Below are 11647 nucleotides of genomic sequence, written 5' to 3'. Positions count from 1 at the left end.
CACCGCGTTGCTGAGCACACCACTCAACACGACATTCAATGATTGCTTCACAGACTGGCCGAAACCAGCTTTTCTGAATTGCAAAGGTGGGAACGCTCCCTGCAATATATCCTATGTTCCCATACCTCTCCTGGCTTCAACCATCGTTAGTCATTGTCCTTACCCATCTAGTCCTTTCCCTGCTCCCATTTCAGCACTACACAGGCCTTTATTCCTCCAATGCTCCCACGTTCTTTTTATTTCTCTCCTTTTCCACTACGCTCCTCCACCCCCACCTCCCTCCTGCCCTCTGTCTAATCTCCTAACTGCACCTAGTGGCTCTACCCACTCTGCACCTCGTACGTGTATGCTTCCACAAGCAGCACGGGTAAATTGTGAATTTCTTCCGAGGGGAGATGTGCTGGGGTAGTCCATGCAGCTGCGATGACTACTGTGTCTGGATGGCTTAGTGGCCAAAGCATCTTCATAATACACAGGAGACCCCAGTTTCAAATCCCTGTCTGACACAAATTTTCAAGTTTCCCCATTGCTTTCAATCAATGCCCACTCATAGCCAATGACTGTAGTTCCTTTTTGTCACGATAAATGAGTCCTTTAACAAATGTAGCGCCTACAGTTACTTACACATACTTACACAGCAAGCACACTGATGATGATCTCCACAACAGAGGTTAAAGACAGAAAGACAATACAGAAATTAAGATATAAGAAGTCAGAATGCACAGATGAGATCCCAGCCTCTGTTCTGCAAGTGTGCGCAGACAGCATACAAACCCCATTAACAAACATAATAAATGAGTCCTTTAGTTCTGCTACACTTCCAGGGTACTTAAAGCACACACGAGTTTCGGTCTTACTGAAGAAATGTAATGCAGAGAGTATTGAAAACTACAGTCTAATTTCACTGCTGTCTGCATTCTCCTAAATAATAGAATAAATTAACAAAGACAGCTTAATGAGTTAAATGAATAAATACAATCTTCTTAGCAAAGCAAAGTTTGGTTTTGAAAGTGGGAGAAGTACAATATCAGCTATTACAGAGTTCAAAAAAGTTGTACTTAAAGTTCTTGACAAGGGTGGCTGTGTTATTGGCGCATTCTTATTCTTGTCCAAGGCTTCTGCAACTGGTGACCATAAAATACTACTAAACAAGATAGAAGTACTAGGTGTAAGAGGAATAGCAAAAGTGATTCCAGTCTTACTCTGGAAAATGGGATGCAGAAGATATAATTCACATTTTTGCTGATAATAAATTTTTAGTAAAAAAATTATTATGTAAGCGAAATATAAACACAGGTGTTCCTTGGGCTAGTATATCGGGACCAATCCTATACTTCAGCTATATCCGTTACTTTACAGCCAGTATAGACATGGAGAAAAAGTCTCTTTGCTGATGGACACCAACATCATGGTCACTGATAAAACACCAGAACCACTATTATAGAAAAAAATGAAACCCTCGAGGAATACATGATTGAGCAGAATTTAATAAATTAACACTGAACATGGAGGAAACATACGGTGCCCATTTCAGCATAAGGAGGGAAAACAGTTCTGTTTCATTAAGTATAGATTATATAAATCTACAGATTATGTAACAATATTATGAAAAGGAAAGTTGCCACTCACCATATGGCTGAGATGATGAGTCACAGATAGGCACAACAAAAAGACTGTCACAAATAAAGCTTTGTGCCAGCAAGGCCTTCGTCAAAAATAGATGACAGACACATACACCCACACAAAAGCAACTCACACACATGTGTGAAAATAGTCATTTCATCACTTTAACTTTTTCCCGTGTTGCTGTATTTATAGTTGCTTTGTAAACAGATAGAATATTTTGTTTAAAGCTGTACAAACATGACATGTCCATCATCATTATAAAGTATGATTCATGGATAAATACACAGGTTGGTTATAATTAAACTTTCACTATGTGAGGTGGCTCTCACGAAAAATGAGTGATCGTATGACAATGAGGAATTTTGGAAACATTTTTAAGGAAATGGGAAAGAGAAATATTGAACTGCTTAAGAAATAATGAATCACCAGTTAATTCAAGCTTCCAAATCATGTTCTTTAACCACAATGCAGAACGAGGACCTCTCCACATTCCTTTAATGTCTCAATATTTGTGAAGAGCAACTGCACTGTTGCTGTTGTTTTGATAAAACAGTTTTTACAAATAAAGCCTTGCCCACCTTGTCCAGACCTATGTTGACTTTTTGCAACTGTAATGCACACTGATGCCTTTGTTTCAACCCTATGTTGCTGAACCAGTACTGGTGCCTAACGGCAAGTCATCACACAGACACTACTAACAATGCAAATCTTGCAGTACACAGTCTGAACATCATTCTTATTTTCAGTAGCCAAACGGTAAACAGTTATCCATCTGCACTGACTCAAGAAGTGAAATTTTTAATTATAACCACCCTGTACTACTACTACTACTACTACTACTATACTAATATTACTGCTTTTAAACGTACTCATGCTTATCTGTTGGAAGAAAGTTTTTCTTTTATTTTAAACAAACATTCTTCATATCTACACAGGTCTTTAAAAACGTGGTTTTTCTTTAGTTTCAGCATTATGAAGTATCTACTTCAAATAGAAGAAAAGCAGTACATGTAGAAGGAAAGGCTCTGAATGGGCAATTGAAATCTGCCACGCTGGCAGTATTGCAAGTACATTACATGCTTGAAATGATTCCAACACAATATGAAATATAGTTCGCTTTATTGGTCAACTGAAATAACAACTGAAGGTCTTTTTTCAATTTGTACACTGTTTATGCTTGGAAAATAACACTAAGAAATAATCACATACCCTGTTGCAAACACAAACCAGATTTTAGGAATGCTAATACATACTGGCACTGTGTGTAAGTATTGGTAGTTTGTTCAAGGAAGCTGACCTGATTTAGAACACAATGCAGATCTTAAATTACATAACAGATACGCATTCTTTAAATAATAGTACCATTACATCACTTTAAATTCATCAGTTACTTAAGTCTTTTATTGTTTAATACATCACATAAATTTGATCACACATAACTAACTTATATATTGACTTTTTTTCTTCAGCTGTAAGTTCACAATTAAATTTTATTTGGAGATACTCATCTTACTAAATCTTGATGCTCAGTTATAATTAAATGAAGGCCTGGATGTAATGAGCTACACAAACATATGAAATAAACTAATACTAGCCACTGACAACAAAAAAATATAACTACGCCACACAAAACAAATGATACCAAGTATTGTAACAATCGGTTGTCTATAATACATGATTTTCAAGATGGACAAAATTTAAACTGGGACTTAATGTAACAAAACATGTGGATGTTATGTTTACAAATACAAACCTTCACTTAATTTGTCATTCAGTGTGAACTCCAATACTTCCAATGCATTACAAAGCACTTTGTGACAGTAAGCTGATAGGAATGTAGTTGCATACTCCTTTTATTCTGTTTAGTTGAGAATGTGTTGTTTTAACTTGATTGTCTTAATAGGAGGGATTGCTGGAGTGATAGATTGGAGAGACTACTGTGCAGAGGAAAAACAAGATGCTAAACAAGCACAAGTGAAAACTGTCAGTTAGAATTCTCTCAGAGACAATGACAGATTATTCATATCTCATTAAACAGCCTTATAAAATGTTTTCTCACTGTTATTTTTTCTTATAATATGGTACAAATGCGAATGCAAAAGCAAAAATCTGAACTACTTTGGTATCAAAAATTATCATTTCTTTGTATAATTCATATATAGTACTACACTATTATTTCTGTTGTCATACATGAAGCATTATTTTACTTTTATGAAGAATATGAGGCTTTCATAAATATACATTCACAGTAATTAAAATACAAAACTAATGTGTTACAAACACATTTGCTTACTTTAGTAAGAGAGACTTTTAGATAGAGCAGATTACACCAGTTACAGAATGGGAAATAAAATGCATCACATTCTAAATTTCTTTTACTGAAATATAATTTCAACTCTCACATCCTGTGATTGTTTGTGGCACTATAATACCCTGGCTGTGATTGAAAGATAAAGTGCAACTATGATGTGTTGGAAAGTATAGGTGTAAATGAACGTTGCTAAAAAATATGCATGACACTATCACACTTCCTCAACATGATAAAATCTTCAATAAAGCCCCATATCAGTACATGCTTATGCACACCTGACTGTAAAATGTAGGTCAGTATCACATACATTATTAAAATTTGATCCTAAAATACAAAACACAATTTTCTCAATATTTGAAAAATACCACATATCATCATGCAACAATAGAACTCTTTCAGTTTGTTACATTGTGGTCTCAAGAAAAAATATTTATATGAAGGTTTCATATTGAAATGTGTGATTTTTTCTCCAGCTGCAGATGTATATGCTATTTTGGCTGCTACAAAGTGTAACTTGATTACATATAGAGTTCTGTGCAATTGTTGTTCACATAATGGTCATGATTCAGAAGAAACTTATGGAAAAAATAAATTCAAGTTTGTTACGTATGAAGAAAAGGTATCTGTTGGTATTTAAGATAGAAGTTTTCTTACACACCGACACAATTCCCACCACAGAGTTCATTCAGAAGTGTTTTACAGTTTCCTCTGTTCACTAATGTATCATCAAACAACATACTAGTGACATGACTGTAATGTCATGTAACACTTCCAATGTAACAGCATGATTTGCCATATAAGGACAAATCTTAAAGGAAATATGTGAAACTACAAAAGTTTCAAATCAACTCTGTTTTTGATGTTGAATGCAAAGAGAAACACTTTGCAGAAAAACATTTCCATTTAAAAATAAGAAATTTTTATCAAAACCTATAAAAGTATAAGGAAATGGAAACCACAATCTTTCACAACTTTGAATGAATCTTTATGCTTGTTCTCCAACTCTTCTTCAGTGACAGCTTTTGAGAAAGAACTGGTAAGTCAAAAGTTAAATAAACAGATGATTGTGTTCAGAATAATCTAATCTCTCCTATTTGCATGCGCACAGGAATATGTTGGAAAAGTGGGATGCTGCAAATACTGAAGGAAGCTTAATATTTTATAAATGTTGTATGCAATACAATGCTTGTTACTTTGTACATTCTTGTAGCAGCTAAAATAAAACATACTTCACTTCTAGTATAAAAAATACTGAAGTCATTTAACAAAATGCAGAGACTATGCCACCATTTGTGCAATTACAAATACACAGTAACAAGAAGCAGTAACTGCATGAAGCAACATAAGTATGTAGCAGTTTTTTTCAATACAATGATATATCCAGTCAATATTACTGGCAACATAAATCAGTTGTTAACATCCCACTTTTATTAGATTTCATTGTAAAAGAAAAGGATTCTAAAGGCCTAATCAGCTAAACTGGTTGGGCAACCAGCTCATTCATTGTGGCATATACATTGTTGACTGAATGGAAATTTAAACAATATTGTCCTGTTTAATTCTTATTTTCCCTTTACAGTGCTTCATGGTGCCAAGCAAAGTTGTAATTTATCCTAAAGTCTTTAATTGTTAAATTTTACTTTTCCAGAATGTCATTGCACAAATGTGAAACATGGGGAAATGTGTTGACTCTCTCTTTCCTTAAAAAAAAAAAAAAGTAAATAAATAAAAAATAAAAAAAAATCTTTGCTGGAGAAAAACCAGTGTAACACTTTTGAGAATGTAAATTGTTTTAAGAAGATGTACTACCATCTCACACTTTTATCAGATTCACTATGCAACTTAGTTTCTAATGTAATTAGAGTGTATACAGCATACCAGCTTTGAGAGCACAGATACATTTACAGAGGAAGAAAGTAAAAATCTATGTTGAAATTAATTGTTTCATTAATAGCAAATTCTTTTTCTTCTAAAAACATTTAATGAAATTCACAAGGCACAGTCTGTAGTCCTAACACCACATTTTAAGTACAAACAAGGCCAAAGGGGAAGCTCTTATAATATATGCATTTTTAGCCTGCTACTGGGAATACTATTTCTGATGTCTCAAGTCTGTGTACTATCACAATTGTTCTGATATTTTTATACACATCATCAAATGCAGAAGATGGATTTTAAATAACAGCTGAGATAATTCATGTTTCTTTCGCACTTCTTACGAAATGATTCGTCCATCTGATTTAAATCAAATAAAGAAACTTTAGAATCCAAGCAATGCAAAGAGATTTTTATACATGTATTTGAAAATCTGGTAACCTTACAATCACAAATTGTACAACAGTGTATAAAGTTGCAATTGAATATATGTGACAAGGAATGTGCTATGCAAGGGATCAATACAACAGCAGCTTGTCTTGGATAAAATGAGTTATGTACATGAGACGGTAGCTGTATTAGCAGGTTATGTTGGACAGAACCTTAACATTAAAAATCATTTAATGTAAATTATAATTTGTCCAGAAAAGTTATTCTGTTTGTAGTTGTAGCCCAACTGACAACGAAATCTGCACATATGACTTACATTGTGAACTATTTAACAATTTTGTTTAGTGAAAAGTTAACAGTATTCTCCAATTCCAAATCATGAGACTCAAATACTTCCTACTATAGGTCTTTTTAGTGCTTTATTACCTACATCACTCAGTAAATATCCTCTCACACTTCTGCCAATCAGACAATAACTAAATCCCATCACTGTTACATTTACAAATATTCACAATTTAAAGAGACACAAACATTTAGATATCTTTATATGACACAGATATTTTAATTATGAAACTCAATAATTTTGTGCATTATATGTTTGTGATCCACCATGACTCAGTGACTGTTCTCAATACTGTTGCACTAAAAATTCAGTTTAGTCTTATAGATGTACCAGTAAATAAAATTTGTAACACAAACATCTATTATGAAAGATTGTTTCTAGTGCAAACTGCCAATGTGTGCAACACTTACCAGAGTGTAGAACACATTGTCATCTGATATGCATTTATTTGATAGATTTAAAATTTATGACTATGTCCAAACCTTACTAAATGTACTTATTCATTCTGTGCTTTCTGTTTTCTCAGTTAATGACAATATACATCCAAAAGTGGATGCATTTACTCAATTAACATAAATATATGTTACATAGATGGGTCTTCATTCAGTAGCTTAAACTGATCCACTTACAACATGTATAATCTCAGGATATTGAGAACTTGTTTAAAGTCCATCTTAAGCATGACCTGTAGTTGGCAGCACATAATTTTCTGCTATAGTACTTTTCCTCTCTGGTTAAAAAAAAGTAAAATAAAATAAAATAAAAGAATTTCAAGGATGTTCAAGTTTTCTCTCTGAACACTGCACACAGCCAATAGCCAGTCAATGCTTTTGTCATAAACAGAATTGTCTGATGACAGATAACATCACCCATACACACTCTAACAAACTAAACTATTGTTCTTGAACCACGTCTTCATATGGACTTCACACATTCAGCCATGGATACCACTGATTAACATTCCTCAAAATATCACACCATTCCATATAAATTTTTCATTGTTGATTACAAAACTTCAGCAATGTTCTCTGAGGCAAATACATGAAAAGAAATGCTAGCTGAATCTTCTTTAGTTGGTTGTTGGACCCTGCATGACACCTGCTTACTGCAGCTGGTAAAAGATTGTTCATTCATCAGGCTCTGTCCAGTCCACTCTTGCCCAGTCGGGAAGTTCTGTTTCATATGACCATCCGGGGCCCTATAAAAGCAGGCAAACAAGTAGAAATGTGAATATGGGCATGTAACATTTCAATATATTTTGGAATTAGTCATGGATGTCACATAAAGTACTAAAAATTGTCAATCTACTATCTGCAATACTACAAAAGTTGTCATCATTTTTGTATATAAGGTAATAATTTCAATATCACGTACACCTTTGACAAGTCACATTCAGTCAGCCTTTTAAAATTTACTAGCCTCGAGTAAGTTCAAAGATGACATTATAGCAAAGGACTTTCTCATTTATCTTTTCAAAATTGTCTAATGTTACCACTAAGCTAATGTGTATTGGAAGAGTTATCTAGTGACTACATGGAACAAAAATCTATGGTATTTTTTAAGAATTGTGAGCCTCTATTGAATTTTTTGAAATTTCTATCTGTAAATACCAATGGAAAGCAACAAGTGTCTTAACAGACAGGACTCACATATTATATAGGAAAACATGTGGATAATGCAACATAAGGTCATTGTAACCTATCAGATCAAATGAAAAAGCCTTAGTAACATTTTGTCACCAGTGTACAAATGGAGGATGTTAAAACACTGTAACTCCTGGTTGGAACACAGACAATGGAGACAGTAAGTGTAACCAATCACAGTACAGTTGGGAGTTGGGACAGCAGTGGATCAGCAGGCTCACTTCCTTGGAGATAACACATTGACAAAAACATGTTATGGTTCTTCAGCCTGAGTGGAGAAAAATTAAGCAGAGGGTGGAGCGGACAACATAGGGATGCAGCATTGGTTAGCCAGACCTCGTGAAGGAAAGTGAAAATGCATATGGCACTCAATGACATGGAGGAGGAAATATCTTTTTAAGTGGAGTACATACAAACAAATCTACAGCATTACAATCCTCATAAGACCACCTGCTTATGGGTCATTTACAGGAAACCTTCCTTGCTGCATAAAATACTTAAATATTTGTCTAGTTTCAGATCACTGATGTTTTTCTTCGTTATCTGCATCCATTCTCTCCTATCTGCATCAGTTGTTCACCTTCAGCTCAACATGCATCCTTTCTTGATGTAGACCTCCCTCTCTTCAGTGGACCCCATAAAAGCCTTTGTCTGTATAAAGTGAACCAACTAATCACAGAATCTCACACTGATAGCTATCATCTCATTCATTCTAAAAGGTCTCTCACACACACTCCAGACACCCATGGGCAGCACTTCCACAGTGACAGGCAATCTCTCCCCCTCCCCCAGTATGCTTAAGTTTCTCACAGAGGGTAACTACCATTACAACCTAAACCATAAACAGACCTCCTGTGCTTTGCTGACCTATGCCCCTGATTCTCCAACCACCCATACCCTGCCAGGGCCTTGACTACCTTCGATCCTGCCTTGAAATGAGGAACAGTCTCGCAAAATATTTCCACCTCTAGTGTGGCCACACAATCTGTGAATTATGCTGGCCCATCCTTATGCAATGTCTATCAACAACCCCGTGCTATGTGCATCATATCCCTGTGAAAGACCCATGTGCAAGGCCTGTCCTTTGTTCTCCATTGAAAGCAATCGTTGAAAGTAGTAATATCATGTGCTAGCATTGTTTTAACTTCTGCATGGCCTTCCTTGTGGGTATAACAACCAACCTGTTGCCTATCCAGATGAATTGTCACTATGAAACTGTGACCAAGAACACAATTAAGAACATGCTCCACTGCAATAGCTGCGTCACAACCTGCACCATCTGAATCCCCCCCTGCAATATCAATACTAGCTTATAACACTTCTTTGATCACATAGTCCTCCTGACCCCAATCTCTGTTAGCTGCTGTGCCACACCCTCAGCTCAACTACTGCCTCCATGCCTCCCATTTCACACATTCAATCTATAACCACACCATTGTCTACCTTTTCCTCCTTGCCCTCCCTCCTTTCCCTCACATCCATCAATTTCTTCGTAATAATGTGCCACATACATCTTCTCCTGCCTGTGCCACAGTCTGTTAATCCATGTCACATCATTCTCACTCCCTTGTCATCACTCCCTACGAACTGTCACCTGCCCTTCCCTACCCTCCTTCTCATATCTGATAATAATTTGGATCCTCCACCAAGCTGCAATATTGAAGTTTTGATACGGAGTCTGAGACATTGTGGCTGAAAAGCAGTTCCTCATAACTCCACAAATGACGCAAGCAGAGTGTACAATTGGTGCACCTGCCGGTAAAGTTCTGTGCTTAAATATATGTGTGGTCACACAAGGCCACTTCCCTCTTATCACCTGAAGCCTCAGAACTGCACTATTTGATACAGTGTCTGACTATTATACCCTGTCATTCACCTTTAAGCTCTCAGGTTTTCAAATCTTGTCCAATGCAGTCCTCAACAATCATTCTTTCCTTCTCATCCTGTCCGGTAAGTCTCCCCTGAACCTGGATTCTAGGTGCCTTTTCCGAGCTCTACCCCTTTTCCTAAACCTCTCCAGTCCTTTTCCGTCACCCCTCTTCCTTCCCCTTCAACCATCCCACCAGAAGAAGGAGCCACTAGCTCTGAAAGCTTTCAAACTGTAACATCTTTTTGTATATGTGATCTCCTGCAGCTGCTTGATGAGTGTCTGACTATTGTTTGTTTCACAGTTTTCTCTCTTCCGTATTTTCTTGTAAACTATATTTCTAGCAACTCATTCATTATGTGAACTTAATCATTACTGACCACTCAAAAGTGCTACTTGATCCATTGGTCACCACAACGCTGTGTGTCGAGTGATACTGAACTTTTGCTACCTATGCCGATTGGGATAGTATACTCCCGTCTCTGAATCCTCTCCTCCTTGTTTCTCTTACCCACCCAATACTCTTCATCCCTGATGGACTGCAGTACCAGAATGATGCCGCCATGTGTATGAAGTTTTGTTAGCCAACTGTTTATGTATTTGTCGTCCACTACACCCTGAATTATATAATGAGTCATTACCTTTACTCCTTCTATTATTTAAAACACTATAGAACTATCTTTGCAGCAAATACCAGAGAGTTCCATGTATATGCTTCAGATTTTTCATTATTCATTTCTAGGTTAACAAATATGTCTGTATGGCACCAATGTATCACACATGCAGTTGTATCAATGACGTAAGTGACAAATTTCAAATAATCAAAGTAGTTTTGGAAAGATACACTTCGTCTTTTATAACTTGGAAGTACAAAGCACTTAGCAAAATTTCAGAACTGTCACTGTGTCATATGTACACCCTGAAAATTTTTGTTTAAAGTTGTTCAAATACTGCAATACTTTCATGAGGTGTAACCGAAAAATAAGTGCTGTTCTGGAAAAACTCAACTTTTTTTCCAAATCAAAATTTACTGTTACAAGAAAGAGCATTTCCTATTTTTTTTCTAAAGTTGCCATTATTGTTCAGACATTTATCACAGTGGCGAAATGATTTTTCTATGCTGCCAGTGAAGGCAGACCTGATGAACACCATTGTTTTCATCATCATCGCTGTCACAGTGCCTTCCTCCAAAATCATGCTCAAAGTTCAGGAACAACTGACAGTCAGAAAGTGTGAGATCAGGGCTGTATGGCAGGTGACCAAAATGCTCCCAACCAAATTGCTGGATAAGGTTTTGAGTGACACCAGCAGAATGAGGACATACACTGTCACGAAGTAACACAATGCCTTGGCTGAGCATTTGAAGCCTTCTGTTTTGAACTGCACACCAAAGTTTTCTCAGTGTCTCACAGTATGGTATTGCATTGATAGTTTCATCTCTGGGAAGGAACTTGAAAAGCAGAACACTCTGCCTGTCCCGGAACAAAGTGCACATGACTCTTTGTGCTGACAATGTCACCCTGAATTTTTGTTTTTTGTGGGATCGTGGATGCCTCCACTCCATTCTGGAGTGACATGACAACCCAAGTTTC

At 36.2% G+C, this 11647-nt stretch overlaps 1 protein-coding gene across 1 annotated transcript in view; it reads right to left on the bottom strand.

Moving 5' to 3' along the window:
- Positions 1 to 5687: 5687 nt before the first annotated feature.
- The window catches only part of LOC126456023 (pseudouridylate synthase RPUSD2-like), a 561359-nt gene continuing 555399 nt past the window's right edge, over positions 5688 to 11647 (bottom strand). Inside the window, exon 11 of the mRNA XM_050091777.1 lies at positions 5688 to 7743. Within this exon, the coding sequence (XP_049947734.1) occupies positions 7672 to 7743 (72 nt within the window). The 3' untranslated portion in view covers positions 5688 to 7671. The remainder of the gene's footprint in view (positions 7744 to 11647) is intronic.

The sequence above is a fragment of the Schistocerca serialis genome, chromosome 2 (genome assembly GCF_023864345.2).
Source record: "Schistocerca serialis cubense isolate TAMUIC-IGC-003099 chromosome 2, iqSchSeri2.2, whole genome shotgun sequence".
Taxonomy (NCBI): domain Eukaryota; kingdom Metazoa; phylum Arthropoda; class Insecta; order Orthoptera; family Acrididae; genus Schistocerca; species Schistocerca serialis.
Note: the sequence above shows the minus strand (reverse complement) of the source record. Positions and strands in the feature narration are given on the sequence as shown.